This window comes from Triplophysa rosa, linkage group LG13 (assembly GCF_024868665.1).
Source record: "Triplophysa rosa linkage group LG13, Trosa_1v2, whole genome shotgun sequence".
Classification (NCBI taxonomy): Eukaryota; Metazoa; Chordata; class Actinopteri; order Cypriniformes; family Nemacheilidae; genus Triplophysa; species Triplophysa rosa.
This window is the reverse complement of record NC_079902.1, coordinates 1,409,460-1,428,689: the sequence shown is the minus strand read 5'-3', so window position 1 is coordinate 1,428,689 and position 19,230 is coordinate 1,409,460. Positions and strand designations below refer to the sequence as shown.

Genomic DNA, 19,230 nt, shown 5'->3' with positions numbered 1-19,230 from the left:
TCGCTGTCGGACGCTTTTTCTGCATTAAAACGCACCCGTTCCAGTGGGATGGACTACCAGACTACTTTTAAGAGTCAACGTACTGCTGCAAGAAATAATAGTGAAAAAAGAGTAATATCACTAGTAGAGTCATCTAAGCGTATACAGTCGTATTGAGAACGAGTATTTCATGTTATTTACATTTGTACACAGTCCAGTATGAATATTTTCATGGTTTTTAATCATGCAAAGATCATGGATTCAATTGCAGGGAACACACAAAGAAAAGAGATCGAATGCACTGTAAGTCACTTTGAATGAAACCAAGACATTTGAGTGTACAGTATTTACATTATTTTTATTGTATGAATATGTCTTTGTTATTTCCATGCTTCCACATCACATTGAACTGAAGTTATGAGGCTCTTGTTTCATATTGAAATGCATGTAAATCAATTATTTCAGCATGAAGCGCTTTGTGGACTGTCAACATTGTTTCACGCTGCTGTTTAGTGAATAATTCATTCAGTGTATCACAGTGACCCAGAGGTACACAACATTCACAAAACAATCAAATCAAGCCACAACACAGACGACGTAAGACAAGACAATAAAAGAAAACCGCTAGAGCCAGTCAAGCTTCTTTCAAATGAGAACAATTGAATTACTAAATGGTATAGTTACAAACTCATGTCATGAGTCAATCGAAATATTGATTGAAGTTCTGGGCCAAAAGTGTGTCAAGTGAACATAAACTCTGCGTACCCCTCAATGTTTAAATGATATCACCCATCACACATTTCACCTTCAACAGCTTTTAGATCATTGAAATGAGATTTCGTGGGGAGTTGGATACCCGAGGGCGGACGGTGTGGATCATGAGAGATTTCTATTCCAACGGGAAGGGGTTGTGATGTCAGATGGTGAAGTGATCCAGGTCCAGGTGCACAGGGTCAGGTGGTCATCATTGGAGTGGCAGCTTGGCTGTGTCATGACGTTTTGCAGACAGCTGGTGTATTCTTATGAAAGAGGGGTCTCGAAGACGTTAAGACGGAGGTGATGCTATGGTTCACCTTGTCATTTGTGCCATCGGAGCTGCGTGGTGACGTCTGTTCTTTGACTGCTCGCTCCAGACGCGGGTTCGTCGTGAGCCGGTCAGGGCAACTCGGATTTAAAAGTTAAAAGGTTCACATTTGACTTCTTTTTTGAAGCTGCTAGCGTCTGTTTTACACTGTAATCCCATGGAGTAAACCGTGTTTTCCAAAAAGTCCTGAGCGCTTTTTCCTGCAGTTTAGAGCGTTGAAAAAAAGTTGAACTTTCCTGCAAAAAACGCCCTACGTCAAGCACCTTTTTCACAGCTAACCAAGCGAGTAGCGAGACCTGTCGTTTCCATAAGAACATGCGAGGAAGGCGATTGGTCGAGAAAATATAAAATGGCGGCCGAAACGCCAGTTGGAGCAAGTTTAATTTTCACTTCCAGTAACTTTTGATTGCCTTTCTGGCGAGAAAGTAGCATTGTGAAGCCTGTCTAAATCTGTTTCTCTGAACTGCCTTCATGCACAAACGCTGCCTGCGAAGTCATTGCCAGCTGCTATTTGTAACCGCAACGCTGCAAGGTTTGTTTGTTTTTACTAAAAAGCCCTATTGTCAACCAAATGTGAACATAGCCTAAGATGTTTAATGCACTTTTGTTGGCCATGAACTAGACCAGATCAGAAAGGACTTGATCATGACACTTAGTAAAGGTTCGTGTAACATTTTTAGGAATCTTGATCGGCAACTGCAAATTAAAAATGTTCCTGTAGTTCTTTGTTTGCCTTTTATCCTCTGTATTTGTCCATTCGATACTGTACTGTATGTGTGCTTATGTGCAATATGTGTCTCATTTAATGGGATTCACCTGGATTTATGCTGTTTAGTATTCGTTCGATTCCATTTTATTGGTCCAATTTTTCTTTTGGCCCACATTGAGAACCTAAACTCTTCTAAATATCAAATCTTACATTATTGCGTTTTGTTCTTAGCACTTTGTTATTTACGGATGTGAGACACGTTAATGATGAGCTCAACATTAAAAACACGTACCGTGCTACAGTATTTGACTGTGGAGTTTGGTGCGGATGTAGCGGAGGATGTGGAGCGTTTGGGAGTTGATGAAGAGCTGTGGGGTGGGTTCAGTTCTGTGACGGTGGCCTGCTGAACAGTCCAGTCTTCTCTTGACAAGAATGATAGCTTTCATTTGCATGCTAAAGCTGCAGCTGCCCCTTCAAGATGGATGAGGGTCACAACTCCATCTCTCACTCCTATTGCACAATAGACAGACACAATTATACAGGGCCAAGAGGAGAAGCATTTGCACAGCGCACGGGAGCCCCTTGAGAGGTTACGGCAAAGACCCTGAAAAATATCCTCAATAATAACAACAGTGTACACAGCAATAGTTCCCAATGGCTGTGTGATGGTTTTTCACTTTAGGCTCTCAGACGGCAGGAAAAACTGATGTTAGTTCATGTATTACAATGACAAATCGTATTTAATGTTATGCACATGTTTCTCTGAGGTTTAAATGTCACTAGCCTTAGATAAAATCAATATGCAAAATGATCTCACTAGTATACAGACATGTGCGTGTGTCTTTAAAATGTACATGGCTTTATTGTATATTGCAACCGATTGAAATGTGTTTTTTACTGAATTGAATTTGTATTTATGTAATATTTCATTATTGGAAATCATAATTTTACTGAAAAAATCAGCTAGAGATCTAAGATAGGTTAGTTTTATGGGTTAAGATGTTTCATTTACTGTCACGTACTCACGTTGCTAATGTGCGTTTGTTTTACCACAGCACTTCTTACGACCAGACCACCTAAAGTCTTGTTCCCATCAGAGAGACAAGCCAGCATTATACACGTCCAGCTCGGTAAGTTTGTCCTCGCAGCCTCACAAACATGCCATCCCATTTCTACACTAAACAATGACGCGGCTAGATGTGTACAGACACACAGAGATGAAAAGTGTCAACAGAAAAATGGAAAAGTGATCTCTTGTCTTGCTGTAGTGGTTTGGCTGGAAATTTACCCTGGACTGGTATTTTGTAAAGTTGCTAGGAAGTCATAAAGATGCACATTAGCTGTTGAGTGGACAAAGAACCTCTTCCCTGCTCAACTCTGATTGGTCGATTCAAACTCAGGTGGGCATACCCTCTCATGAAGTTAAATATCGAGCTTGCTCTGAAAACGCAGCTTGGCCTTTTGCTCTATACCTGCCCTCATCAGAAACTGGTTTGTGGCGTCTCTTCGGAGACTGCCCTTTTCGGACTTCTGCTGCGTCGCACACCTGGCTGAGCCACGCGGCTGGTCACAAGGCCCGGAACTTTCCAGCTGGACTGCATTCTGAAACCGTTTGAACAATTCCATCTCTACACGCGCATACGGATATCGGTCCAGCACAGAGCTCGCAAGTATCCGATTCTATTTATAGAATAGCTGCGTTAAGTCTGTGCCTCTTTGTTAAAGATGATTTTTATTGGTGTTCAGAAATCGCTGCCATGCTCTCTCTCTCTCTCTCCGAGCTCCCTAGTGCGTTTGTTTTTCATGTTTCATTGTTTTGTTTGTGTTTATGCGATCGTAATTATGTTTATAATGTAGAGTAGAGTTTAATAAACAGCCATATATATTCACCTGTGAAGGGCTTTTGTGCTCAGCTCATATACCCCAGATAGCACAATCCATCTGGCTTACGTCTATTTGACGTCTGCATTTACATCTGCAAGACATCTGCAATACGTAGTTTGCTCATCTGCAATACATCTCGGAGACGTCTGAACGTCTGTAATACATCTGCTAAAGAGCTGGAGATCTGCTGCGTAAAAACATCTGCTAAACATCTTAGAAAGAGCTGTTGTACATCCATTCTAAATCATAAACATCTTACAGACATCTTCTAGAGGTCTATATGACGTCTGACAGCAGACATCTCCGAGACGTATTGCAGATGAGCAAACAATGTATTGTAGATGTCTTGCAGATGTAAATGCAGATGTCAAATAGACGTAAACCAGATGTATGTGTGTTATCAGGGTTTGCTCTAAATCCTGTTTGGTAAACTCACGTTACTTATGGCCATGAGATAGCTTAAAGTGTATAATATCATTGATGCATTCCCTGGACGAATGCATACAAATATTGTTATACTTTATATTACTAATCAGAGACCGTAAAATATGTATATTTAATAATATTTATTATACGTCTTTTCCTTTGAGCTAAACTAATTCCTTGACTGAAGTTGATGTTTTCAATAACTAATTTCATGGATGTGATCTTGATAGATCTGGTGGAGAACCATATTTGGTGAGCTTTGCTCATCATTATTTTAACATGCAGTTTAAACCGCTACAGGGATTAGTCCACTTCATGTCTTGTGTTAACCCCGTTACATGAAAATGTAAAAGCGTCAGTTCTCTCTCAATGGACATGACCTGTAAGGTGTACTTTCATGAAAACAGCACTGGTATAGAGACAGAAAAAAATAAAATACACAACAGCAAACCACTATGACCCTCTAATCTGGGATCTGGAGTCGGATGTTGACCAAAATATCCAGCAGATCAGATCACTATAAGATGCAACAAATGTGAATCACCAGTCTGTCTTTATAACGGTATTATTTTAGCTCTAAAATGCATCCGTTTTATGTGTTTTAATTTAGCTCTGTAACACAATCAATCCAGAGACGTCTATGCGTTCCTCTTTCAAGCTCCCCTGGTTCTTTTGAAAGCATTCACTTCTGTCTGCATAGATTTGTAAGGTTCCTCCTTCAACCTCGGGCTGTTGTCAGGAACAAAATAGCTGGAGGTTTTGCGCATTTAATCTGTCGGGTCCCTCTAAATTATAACACATTATTCTACACGTCGACACGAGAAATGGACTTTCAGAGTCCTTGAAATGTCAACAATCTCTCTGCATGCTATTTAAATACATGAACCATAACTGTATGTCACATGACTTCTTTTAGCACTGGACAAGAGCTTGTGCAAGTAAAGCATCGCTTACAAGTGTCTATTACACACTGAACTTGTCCTTGTAAATTCGGTCAAGTGACAGTTTTGGAAGCAAGCCATAGCCTTCTTAACAGAGCCCGAACAGAAAGCAGACACGCATGGGCTGTTTTCAGAATATCAAGCGTGTTACTCCTGAGTTTTTGATTTTCAGAATACTCAATTGCCTATATTGTATCACAAGGTAATGTTAAGAGATTTTTTTAAGAAACGTACAAACTAAAGTAACACTGAGTAATAGGATATTTGATTCTACATTTGTGTTTTTGAAAAAAAAAAACTTTTGTCACATTGCCAAATATACCCCTAATCACAGAATGAGCCTGTTCCATTATTATCCCTGAGCAGATTTGGACTCTTAAGCAATATTTTTGGGATGTTTGAATTGCTCTTTTTGAGGCACATTTTCTTCTCTTAAAGCAATTTCTAGGCAGATGGTCTTCCATTCTCCTGCGAAATGTCCTATAATAAACTGAGGAATTCCGTTTGAATATCAAACATGATAGCCGCTCTGTTATACTGTACAGTTGGGATGAAGTTTTGATTAAAAATGCAAAATAATCACATTTATTTCTAACATGACAACGTGATCTCATGAGAATTTCTATGTATTTTGAGTAAAATGTGGTTCTACAAAGCGTACATTTACTTACGTTTGCACAAACACTAAAACACACAATACTGACGTTGTGGCGGTGTTTAATCATCATGTTCAGGCGCCAGGGGTTTACCAACCACCACATAGTTAATTTCTTCCAAAGTTTTCTTGATTAATATCAAATGAATAACGTACAAGCAGCAACAGTAGGTCTTTTTCAATGTTTTCTTATTCAATCTTGAATCAATTCACAAAGTGTTCAGATCATTTACAGTGCACACATTTTACTTCAAAACAAAAAAAAACATATATAATACATTCCAGACCCAGTCACATTTACCTTTTAATGACCCTTTTACAATACTAATGGGAAAAATAACAAATACAACAAAAATCAAATGAATAATACTGAAGCATATATACAATGAGAAAATAAGGATAATATCAACCCATTCTCCAATTCGGCCTTACATGGATGGGAACATGATACCTTCCATTTAAAAAGAAAAAACAAACAAAACTTCATTCGCATGGATTCAACCAAATCTCAACGTCAAATCATCAAAATTCGTTAATCGGCTTACTCTGTTCCTGTGTCAATTTCCGGGCTTGGGAAAATAACAGACAAACACTCTTTCGTGTTTACAGCATCTGAATGCACAATACTAACGTATTGACGACACATAAAACATCAATTATTTACGTATGAACAACTTTACAGCCTTTACAAACGAATCCTTATGAATATCGTAATCACGACACTAACATGTATTTATTTGTCATATCAAAGGCATTATGTTTTCAATTGCATTTATTTAAGTTTACTTGTTTACTTAATATGAATGACATTTTGTTCTGTGTGATTTCTGCTGCCAAAACAAGACTTTTCAAATTAATAACATTTCTGTAATCGTTTAACCATTACTTATCATGTAAAATTTGCTTTGTTTGCCGTGGGACACAAAGGCGTTTTCTCCGACATGCTGTGACTCACAGTAGAACCATAAAATACACCGAAAACATATAAAATAATTACAACGCTCGTTACAAATTCAAAAGTTGCCGCCGGCACTGTCAAGAAGCTTTACGACAGGTTTTACGGCATGAAAACCGAACGCTCATTGGCTCTCGCCTGCTTCGTTACAGATTGCGACCTGCCGTGTTTCTGGTGAGGTGTGTTTGAATGAGAAATGTGCGCTTTTACGAAATGGATCAGGGCTGCGTTTCCCAATAACGTTGTCTCTTAGCGCGCTACGAAGACTCTGAAGGTACACCTTAACTCAAGTTATACCTTTTCTAGGCGTGTTCCCCGAACTTTACCTTTTGAGGTTACTTAAGCTAAACCTTCTTAAGTGTGACGTTAGCAGGTGCTGTCCATGACAGTGGTGCTGAGTAGGTTCGTGCCTCGTGAATCGATTGTATAAAGTATTGAGAAAACAATGTTTATTATAAAGAAACGCTTTAGAAATAGTAGAAATTGCATTCATCAGGGCTCACTGAAATAGATCCCGCACCCTCGCGGCCATACGTTTTCTGCGTTAACCAGCTACATTAACTGGCTGTTTGGCTTCGCTTGTTTTTGAAAGGGTCATTTATATTCTCATAGTTTGCCATCGTGTGTTAATGTTCTCCACGATCTGTGTTGATTCACATTATGGGCGTAAAGCACTCATTTGTGTATAGGGATAAGTGTCCCATCCAGAATGCCAATCACTCGCGGAACACCCGCAATGGCATGGAAACCTTGATGTGCCTCCATCACGTCGTGCCTGGCGAAAGGCATACATGTGTAATCGGTGGCATGACGGAGCAGGATGTTTGTCACTGAGTGAACGCACCGCCACACCGAGGTCTTTCTCAGCCCATATTCATCCCCAAACACCTCCAGAAAACTCCTCACGGCATAAAAACGAAGAGCTGCCATGCAGCAGCTGATTTTCGGGGCTGAGGGGGTAGCTCCGTCGAGTTTGTCTCCACAAAGTTGGGCCAACAAGATGCAAGAGCTGCAGAATTTGCTCCCGTGGCAGACTAAATTTGTGTAGAATTTTCTCTTTTGACATGGTAGCCAGGGGACTAAAATGTTCTCTAATGAAATTGTGCAAATACACTAACTGGCTCCACGGACGGCGCCGTCTTTGATTTAAGACAACTATTCGCTGTCTCGCTGCCATAGTTTGACCAAACTCCCCATAACATTCATTCCCTTTATATAGACTACGCCTTTCCTGTCAAATGGTTTGCCAGCTGATGTGCCTTGGGATAATAGGCTGTAATTAAAAACGCTAACAGCCATCAGTGTATGACAATTTTATTCATGAAAACACTTCAATAGCCTACACTGAGTGTATTAAACCCGAGTATTTTATTTGTCAAATTAAAACTAAGTTAAAGTAAAAATGTAAATTTAATACTAAATAGAATTTATATTAAATTATTATATTAAATTTTATATGTGAAATTAAACTGCGAAGTAGAAAATATTTTTGCATAGCGGTATGAACCATCAAAGGCGATAAGGTATAGTTAAGAGAGGTCCAGACCAACCTTACGAAAGTATGACTTACAGAAGGTATACTTAACTAAGAAGGTTTCGGGAAACACGTATTAACGATAAGGTACAGCTTAAGGTATAACTTAAGAACTTAAGTGCGATTAATCGCACACGTATAGTGAAATTAATACACTTAACATGTTTCTTTTAATGCTGTCAATCGATTAAAAAAATGAACTAACTATTCACGCAGCTTTTATGTTTTTAAATATACTTTTACATTCTAATAATTTCACATTTTATCTCCAAATTAATGTAGAAACAACACTTTTAACATTTCTTTAACAGCATCATTTTATGAATGAAAGCCAACATTCTAATATTGTTGGCTTTGCAACTGATGTCTTTATCAAAAAAGCTATTTTTCTCTACTAATCAAACCCATTATAATAAGTTAGACAAGTAGGAAATATACAGAAAATAAAGTTCTCAAACACTTTACAATTACTGCTAAATACATGAAATACAGAAGAATCCTCATTAAAGCTACAAAATCACATTGATTTCTTCTTTTCTTTTGTTCTTTGGTTAACATTAGTGACAGGAGTCACAGCAGCACGTTTAATCTGAAAAAATGAATCGCATGCGTTAACGCCTTAACTTTGACAGGCCTAGTTGTAATACGTCCAAATTTAACATGTCAGCATAAATAAACGTACAAAATGTATATGTTTTGTGCTTGTAAACTTTACATACAAATACCTACGTATAAACAATCAGACCAGGCTGAACATGACAATTGGACGCCACTTGTGCAATTAATACACAATATACATAATAATATAATAACAAATGTGCTGCACTGTTTTAAAAACTGTTTCGCATTCAGTGTAGAATTCAGTAAGCAGTTCACACCCTTGTTGTCTGAAGAACTTGTTGTCTTACGTACAGATCCCAGACAGCCTCTCACAGTACAATAGCACCTGTTCAGATTCACAGATGTGACAGTGATCTTCACCTTGTCCTCCTGATCACAGGTCAGCTGAGAGTGAATCTGTTTAAGTGTGTGTGACGGCTGCTGGACAGCACGGACTCTCTGAAACCACCCCGACACCCAAAACACACCACGCGAGTCCACGTATCAGTATTACTCAAATGTCTACAGCTATCAATGGCATTGTATTATTATTCCACTCCATTCACTGGTGTATGTCACCAAACGCTGCAGGATTCACATCATGGGCTGAATTACCTGAAGTAGCACATAATTCATCATGTCACGTTACCTTTTCACCAGAGGTGTAAAGAGTACCTGAAAACCATACTTAAGTAAAAGTACAGATACCTTGCAGTGAAAATTACTCCATTACAAGTTACAAGTCACCAATTCCAAAACGACTTCAGTAAAAGTCTTCGAGTATCTGATTTGAACAGTACTTGAGTATTTTACTCATACTGAATGTAGGCTCAAAGCAGCACTAATCCTCAACACTTAAGAGACGTGTCAGTGAAAAACAAGAAACAGTCAATTCGTGAGGAGAGCAATCGCATTTATTTTCTTAAAGAGTACATTCCTCAATATTTTTAAGGGCTTATTTTGGTTTATGGAGTGTCCGACAACAAGTTTATGTACATACATGATGTAAAAATACTATTATTTTGTAATAATAAGCAGTTTTTATTACCTTACTTCTTGACTGACTCTCAAATGATTCGTTCCGCGATTCATCTGTGTAATCTCCGCCTTTCCGCCAGCGTAGTCTGATCTGATTGGTCAGATAGTGTAGTCTGCTGTGATTGGTCAGATGGTCTAGTCTGCTGTGATTGGTCAAATGGTCTAGTCTGCTGTGATTGGTCAAACGCGTTCAGCATGTGTCGCAAATGGACCGCCTATCATTACCGCTGTATTACGGTTTGCAGGTGGTTGGTTATTAACAGTGTATAGAGAGAGATGGCGTCGATTTTACCTTACCAGTTCGAGCCCGAGTCTGACGAATCATTCTTTAATCCTTATACAGATGCCAGTAAGAAAAAGGACTGTTTTAGACACTTCTCTTGTAACAGTTAGTTATCACGGCATACAGTGTACGGTGTTCGTATCTTCAGATGTTATTATAACTATAGTACACCACGCAGTTCTTGAAATAAAGACTTTGCGAGTTAATATGGTTGAACACTTACATTAGCGCAACGAGTTTATAGCTAACGTTAGGTAAACAAACAGTAACAACCCCAAAAATAACGGTAACGTTAGCTAAACACAGACATGAGATAACGTCACACAAATTTAATTTTAAGTAAAGACAAAAATAAAGAGTCACACTTACAGGTTGTGATTCGGTGGAGCTTACAGGTCCAAATAAAGTTGGTATTGCAACATCTTTTAAGGAAAGACGTTTAATGTATCCTGCAGTAAAGGCGCCAAGATTGATGAAGCAATCTTCGGTAAAATGACGCGCGCAAAGTAAAACGTTCGGTTTATACTCCTTTGGTGTCGTTTGAAAAATAAATAGTAACCATTTTTTCCTCAGAAGTTCTTCCTTTGGTAGTGAAAATAAGACTGACTTAGTTTCACTACATAGAACACAGCTTCTCTTAGACATGATGCACACGTCACGAACGAGCTAGTACAGTGTTTGGGGAGGAGAGAGTTAAGTTTTCGCAGTCAGTAGGCGGGGATTTTTCTAGTGACATAGGTACATTGTGGTTAAAGATTCGGACAGGTCATGGCTTGTTCGCGTGATTCAGAGTCGATTACCTTTTTTATAAGCTAATAACTTTGTTATTCGTTCACCTTCGGATTTACAACTTGGCAGATTGCTTACATTCAAACACGGCAAAATTAAACACTTCATGAAATGTATTTTTTATGATCTCGAGGAATGTACTCTTTAAATCATGATAAGACTGAACACCTCAAAATTGCAACAAATCATGGTCGACACCATAACCTACATCTATTACAAACACCCAAGTCTCATTTAAGCTCAAGTGCTCATAAGTAAGCCAACATTCTTCAAAAAGTTCTCTTCAATATAACGGATAAATAAAATAATGTTAGGTAAAATTAAAAAGTCAAAGCCAGCGATTGTCAACTACCTGATAATGCACTCGTATTCACATAAAGAAGTAAGGGCAAAATTCACAAGAAGTACCTTCAATGCCCTTTAAATGGCAATATTAATTCTTCTGTAGCAAAAATAAACTGCTGCAAAAAAAAGATAGGTGCCATGCAAAATGTAATGTGTAATTGCATTAGTCATTACAAATATAGTGGAGTAAAGAGTACATTTACTTGTTCAAAAATGTAGTCAAGTAGAGAGTAAAAGTTGCTAATATCTTTAATACTCAGTACAACTACAAAGTAGCCAAAAGATACTTAAGTACAGTAACTAATTACATTTACTCCAATACTTTACACCACTGCTTTTCACACATTTATTTCATTTAATGCTGTAAATTTCAAATATGATCTTAGTTAATGCTCAATATACTGTATATCTTAAGTGCTGTATGACCAGCCCCAAAACAAGTGAAAACTAAAAAACCAACCGACAAATGTCTGAATATTGTTGCATTACATACAAATGATCAAAGCAAGTAACATTTATTATAAAGAGAGATGAAAATATGAGATAAATATATCTGCATGATCTATTATCCAATGCCATATTTAAGACAAAAATCAAACAATAAAGCCAAGCGATTTGCAAATAAATTTAGAAAAACAACTGCCAAAGGCTTTTATAAAATGTGCCTTTATAAAGTGGTTTATTAATCTACTATTTTATAGTAGGTTGGTAAATAAGCCGATGTATTCATACTCACTCAATTCGTTAGTAAATGTCATTTTTTAACTGCTTTTAAAGTGCTGTTTCTCGGCCACATAACTGTCCCATGCTATGTTATTATCGTATGTCTAATGTTGTTCAGGTCTTTTTAAATGGGACTTGAGCTTTCAAATGCTTTTTTGGGGCCATTGAATGTTGTCAGTTCTTTGGTACATTTGAACAGATGCTTTGCTTGAAACAGATATTTGCAGTGATGTATGTGTGGTTTTGAATGATTTGTACGTTCTGTGAAGTTTATGAATAGCTTTTTGCCAGCATGATGTTGAATTTTGACAGCGTTGTGTCACAGTGAAACTTCATTTAAATATGATGAACATCCTGAGCCCCATGACAATGTGATCACCCTCTCGCTGCGGTGAATGCGCAGTTAGACATCAGACATACAGGTGAAATATGATCAAAAGAACAGCCACTTTGAGTGAAATACAGTCAGAATATGAAAAAAAAAACGTTTTTTGAGCTAATGTGAGGCCGTCTGCATGAACTTGAATATTCCATTTCAATGCATTTTGATTGATTTTTGTTTGTTTGTTTTAAATACAGATCGATTTCTCCAGCATTAGTGATGCATTGAGATTTTCTGACCTCATACAAATATGAAAAATAAAAGCAACGTCTCTGGCTGTTTTTCAGTTTGGCTGGAGGGATTTTCGCAGACTGCTTGATTCATCTGTGTTTGAAATCCTACTAATCGTGTAGAGCATCCAGTCACATCTCCTCATCATAAACCTTAAATCAAACACTGAAATCCAGAATTAAAAAGCTATGTCTGATCTGTTTTCCAATCTGCTTTTTGCTGTGACTGTATTTTTATCTTGTGAAGGCTTTCACTTTTTTATTGTTAAAGTACCTAACATACAAGTGTGTGTGTGTTCTCCTGATACTTAAATATTGAGAATAAATGGTGAATTAAAGGCTCTGGCCCATGTGGTATCCATCCTCTGGCCATTTTCAGATTCAAGTCTATTTTCTTTTCTGTCAGTTCACTGTATACATTATTTTTCTTGTTGTATGTTTTGTCCTTTAGATGTGTCCGCGTGGATCTTAAAAGCCCATTTCATTCAGCCCCATTCTAGCACCAACGGGAGGAATGTTTCACAGCGCAAAACCTCCAATTTCCTTCAAAATGATATCATTAAGCTGGGTAACAAGAATGTAATAAAACCTCCGAAACATTGCACATTACCCTTTTTTACCCCGAGACAAACTGTATGCTGTATAATGCATCTCGACATTACTGCAGAAATATTCTGATTTGGCCACAGCCTCATTCATTTGCATGTGTGGTAATAGCTGTTAGTGCTGATAAAAAAGCCTGAAGGGTTTTTAGACGTTATTTGCATCTCATCAACATGTGTGAGAACAGAGAACCAGTGCTGTAAATACAGAAACTAATGTACTCCAGTCATTTATTGAATCAGCTCTGTGTAACATTGCCTGTGTTCATAGTTCTCTATTCAGTCAGCATTTAAAGAATTAAAAGACAAGTTTAAGCCATTTCACACTGTGGATCTAAGAGAGCAAGACATTGCGATATTTAATAGATGGATGCTTTGTATGAATTACAGCATTAATCCGTGTGTTGTCATGTGGGCATGCACTGCGGTCTCATGAGAAAACGCAGCTTTTTGATATAAAGTTTTTCTTGTTCCCGAATACAAATATTTTTTTAAGTATTAGTTCGAAATAAGTATTTGTAAAAAACACGCTATTTGTGCCTTTCCGAATACCGTATTCGGGTTCGGCTCCACCCCTAACAGAGAGCATTGACATTTAGGAAAGTCATTCAATTGTTTAGGCTAATTCAAAAATCTGTATAGTTAACTATGTGGGTTTGAGCCTGTTCTGCTGAGTTGATGTAATGCTAATTAGAATCTGTTCTTTGTGTTTGTTTTTTCTCTTTACAGGCATGCGTCTGATCTTAGATTGTAAGGCGTTCTTTGGTTACAGCGGAGATTCTCGACCCATCATCTACTGGATGAAAGGAGATAAGTTTGTCGAGGAGCTGGAAGGACACATAAGAGAAAGTGAAGTGAGGTACTGTCCCTTGCTTTAAAACTTGTCTGAAGTTTATACTATTAAAATGTCTAAAATCATCCAAATAATTTTTAAATTTAAAGGTCCAGTGTATGAAATTTAGCGCCATGTAGTGGTGAGGTTGCGAATTGCAACCAACGGCTCACTCCACCCCTCCCTTTCCAAGCTCTAGGGTGGCTGACACAGAACTAAGATGTCATCACGTTTTTGATTCTTTGCCGAAGGAAATAACGTATTTATGAAACACGTTCTGTAGAGCAGTTTGTGCGTTCAGGGCTACTGTAGAAACAACATGGTGAATTCATGTAAGGTGACCCGCGGTGTGTGTAGATAAGAGATAGCTCATTCTAAGGTAAGAAAAACATGACGCTTCATTGTGTAAGCTCTTTATACACCTCTGAACACATAGTTATGTATATTATATTGCATTTCTGTCAATAGATCCTCCAAAAAAACTACACGCTGGTCCTTTAAATTATGTTAAGTTGATATTTGATCAAAACCGAAAGAAAAAGAAAAAACGAAGAAAATTATAGAAAAACAATGAATGAGTGAATGAATCCACATGGAGCATGCTATGTCTGCAAAGCTATAAACTACAGAACACAGATGTAATCCTGACAGAACATGTCAAAATATGAATGATATAAGAATATAATTTGCCATTATAAATTCTCAGTGTTAAATCTGAACAGGATTATGTAAGAGCACTTGTGATCCACAAGTAAACCGTTATAATGGAAGATGAATATTACTGAGGCTACAGAGACCTCTAGTGACGGAAGTCAGAAAAAGATGAACTGCCTTTGACACAGACAATTTCAGAGAGAAATTATAAACAATATCACAACTCCTGAAAAGCTATGAAACACTTCATTCAGCCAGTGAACTCAGTCATGTTTTTTTTCATCTTTTTGCTCAACTTTCAAATATTTTATCACTTTTTGTGAGAGAGAATAAAATGTTTATCCAGTCAGTGTGGTCCAGTTGTTGTTTTTTACAGAAGAACAGAGACAAAGTAGCATGAAAGTACACGTGGATGTGTGTCAGTAACCTGTAGCATGTCTTTGATGGGTTTTGAAGATTTTGAACCAGCGTCAATCTTTGATGATGTCTGTTTTATCTTTCTCAATGACTCTTTCTGTTCAGATGACGAATGCATAACCATTAGTGTGCTTAAAAGGATTTTAAGATGTGTCTGTTTACTTTATAAAAGTATGTAAATGTGTATGAGTATATAAATGAATTGTTAAGTGGATGAGTGTGTCAGTGGTTCTTTACTGTATAAGTATGTAAATGACTGTATGGACATTCAAGGAAAAGTTACAGTACATCCGGCTGAGCATGTTTGATGAGTCAATAATAAATCAATCAACAGTTAAGATGTAAAAGATTGTGGACATACAGTATTTAGTAGTTTATACACTGTTTAGGGTGCTTCAAAGTGTTCTTCACCGTTTGCCAGCTGGGTTTTTCATGCATATAGCAGTAGGCCTGTGGGTCGCTGACGTGTGTGTTATGTGTTCAGGGTGGTCCGGGAGTTTCTGGGGGAGAAGGAGGTGGAGTTATCGCTGATCTTTGATGCCGTGGAGGAGACAGACATGGGAAACTACACCTGTAATGTGGAGAATCACATCGGCCGTAGCAGTGCAAGTGCTATTCTGCAGAAGAAGGGTAAACTTTCACAACATCAGCTGATTCACCAATAGATCATGTATTCTGTAATTCTCTATAGATCTGATTGTCCGGGGATGGTCATGTGACCAGTGATCAGTGGGATATTACCATTTGAAATGGATTGAAACACAGCTTTTACATTTCACTCGTATAATAAAACAGCATACTGTATATTACATTACAGAATTTCTTCTGACATCACATGACTGTACATTGATTGACGTCTTTCTGTGTAGATGCGTATAGGTTGGAGCTGGTTGGTGGTCTGGGTGCCATCATGTTGTTATTAGGAATCTTCACAGCCATCTATAAATGCTATAATGTGGAGATCATGCTGTGTTACCGACGACACTTCGGGAGTGATGAAACAGATGACGGTAAATCGACATTTTTAACTTCTGTCATTGTTTACTCTCAAAACCCATTCAAACTCGTTTGACTTTCATTCTAGTATTCTTTATGACATGGTCATTTTGAGAATGTTCTGGTTTAATGATGACAATGAATAAACACTGGTACATTCAACGCAAAGGCAGCATAAACGTATCATTCAGTACCACTTTCTGAGACGTCTGACCCGTTGTCAATGACGGAGTCAATCTGCCAAAAAGCAATAATATTACAAAAGCATGCTGGAAAAATAGTACTTACCTTAAAGGGACAGTTCGCCCAAAAATGCTCGCCCTCTTTTCATTTCAAACCTGTATGACTTTCTTTCTTCTGCAGGACACTAAAAAAGATATTTTGAAGAAAGTTGGTTACCGAACAGCACTGTACCCCATTGACTTCTATTGTATTGACACAAAACCAATGCAAGTGAATGGAGGCCAGTTAACAACATTCTTCAAAATAGCTTCTTTTGTGTTCTGCGGAAGTCATACAGGGTTAAAATGACAAATGGGACAAGAATTTGTCAGAATTTTCATTTTATGACGAACTATCACTTTAACTGGGCTCCGTTCACTTGCGTTGGTTTTTGTGTCCATACAATAGAAGTGAATGGGTGCCGATGGTGTTCGGTTACCAGCTGTCTTCAAAATATCTTCTTTTGTGTTGTTCTTTTGTCCTTTTGTTGGGGCACAGATGAAAAAAGTCAAAAATACATGAGACCCTCATGTGAGGTTTATTTGGGCTAAGCTGAATCGCCCCCTAATAAACAACGGCACCCATTACTAATAGGTCTATATGAAATGATTGTAGTTGATCATTGATAAAAACAATGATCCTACAATATCTTTCACAATATTTTAAAGGTGAATTGATTTCCATCACATTTGTTTACCTTATATTTGTAAAACGTGTATGTTCAGATTGGTGTATTTTCAACTGTCCAATAGATGACAACAAATTTTCCTCACACAATTTAATCCACGAAAGCTTTTTTCCTGGCACTTACTGTATGTAAAGCTTGAGATATTTGTTCTGCATCTCTTATCTCTGTATTATAACTCTCATCTGTTCCTTCAGACAACAAGGAATATGATGCCTACCTCTCTTACACCAAAGTGGATTTGGAGTCAGTGGAGTGTGAGGTCAGCGAGGATGAGCTGTTTGCTCTGGAGATCTTACCTGACGTTCTGGAGAAACACTATGGATATAAACTCTTCATCCCACACCGGGACCTCATACCCAGCAGCAGTAAGAACCACAACCCATATTATCTCTTTCTATAACTCAGCAAAAGACCAACTAGAGACCATTCCAAATGTTCATTTAATCAGCATTTCTAGATGTATTGTGGTCATTCCAGTCCAGTGTCTGTTCAACTTCAACAAAACCAAACCTCAGGATCGAGTCTCCAAGAGCATCTTTTCTGTTATTTTGACCTGTTTCTCCAGTCCAATTAGTTACAAAGCGACTTAACGAAACATAAAGACAGGGCTTAAGCCTAGTGCCAGACTAACTTAAATATTAGATGTGTCTTAATCGAAAACAACTTGCACTGACTTATCTTAAAATTAGGGCTGTCGAACGATTAATCGCGATTAATTGCATCCAGAATAAAAGTTTGTGTTTACATAATATATGTCTGTGTACTGTGCGTATTAATTTTGTATTTATAAATACAAACACATACACATGAATACATATTTAGGAAATATTTACATGTATTTATTTATATTTACCAATAATTGAAATTATATATAAACTAGGGCTGTCAGCTGTCAAAAGATTAATCGCGATTAATCGCATCCAGAATAAAGGTTTGTGTTTACATAATATATATCTGTGTACTGTGCATAATAATTTTGTATTTATAAATACAAACACATATACAAGTATACATATTTAGGAAATATTTACATGTATTTATTTATATTTACTAGGGCTGTCAACGTTAACGCGTTAACGCATGCGATTAATTTTTTCAAATTAACGCGTGAGAAAATATTTATCGCAATTAACGCAGCATCCGTTTGTTTTGACATCCTTTGTCTAGCGTTACATTATGTAATCACGCTCTTATTCGTGTACAGGCTTTTAAACCACTTAAGCGCGATTTGAAACAGTTGCTTCAACGCGTTCAATGAAGATAGACAGCTTCTAAACTGTGGGACGCGGCAAAACGCAACGCGAGGTCCAGTCTGGTGTATACAGTCATATGCTGAAGGCTGCGTCGGTGAATCTCTGTCAGACAGCGCATCCGTGTTAAGTTCTCTTTCGTGCTTGAATAGATAAAACCACACAAGATTATGTCAGAAAGCCCGTTTTGTCTAGCATTTTCTTAAGCACAGACTTCAAAGTGTAAAATAAAATCTTAAATGAATGCAAAGAGTTGTGAAAATGGGAGTGCGGTGACGGTCAGATCTGCGTACTGAGACAGCTCTTAAAGGGGCCGCGCTCTTAAACGTGCTGCTGTGACTCCTGTCACTAATGTTAATCAAAGAACAAAATAAAAGAAGAAATCAATGTGATTTTGTAGCTTTAATGAGAATTCTTCTGCATTTAATTTATAATTTAGCATTAAAGACTGTAAAGTGTCCTTCAATTTCTGTATATTTCCTACATGAGTTCTCAGTTATACTGTTGAATGGCTATAATTCATGTTAAAATAATCAATTTAATAGAGACATCAGTTACAATACTAATATCAAAATGTTAGCTTTCATAAAATGATGCTGTTAAAGAAATATGTTGTTTCTGCATCAATTTGAAGATTAAATGTGAAATTATTCAAATGTAAAAGTATATTTTAAAATATAATTATTATGTGCGATTAATCGTGATTAATCACAGAAAAAATGTGTGATTAATCCGATTAATTTTTTTAATCGATTGACAGCACTAATATTTACCAATAATTGAAATGATATATAAATGTTTATTAATTTTTATATTTTTCTTAAATATATGCATGGATGTGTATGTGTTAATAAATACAAAATTATTATGCACAGTAAACAGATAAATATTATGTAAACACAAACTTTTATTCTGGATGCGATTAATCGCGATTAATCTTTTGACAGCCCTAAAAATGTTTATTAATTTTTATATTTTTCTTAAATATATGCATGTATGTGTATGTGTTAAT

At 37.2% G+C, this 19,230-nt stretch overlaps 1 protein-coding gene across 1 annotated transcript in view; it reads left to right on the top strand.

The window, feature by feature from the left end:
- il1rapl2 (interleukin 1 receptor accessory protein-like 2) overlaps positions 1–19,230 on the top strand; it is a 205,501-nt gene that overhangs the window by 183,409 nt on the left and 2,862 nt on the right. Inside the window, exons 6-10 of the mRNA XM_057349250.1 lie at positions 2,828–2,902; positions 13,889–14,018; positions 15,547–15,692; positions 15,932–16,072; positions 17,163–17,333. Of these exons, the coding sequence (XP_057205233.1) occupies positions 2,828–2,902; positions 13,889–14,018; positions 15,547–15,692; positions 15,932–16,072; positions 17,163–17,333 (663 nt within the window). The remainder of the gene's footprint in view (positions 1–2,827; positions 2,903–13,888; positions 14,019–15,546; positions 15,693–15,931; positions 16,073–17,162; positions 17,334–19,230) is intronic.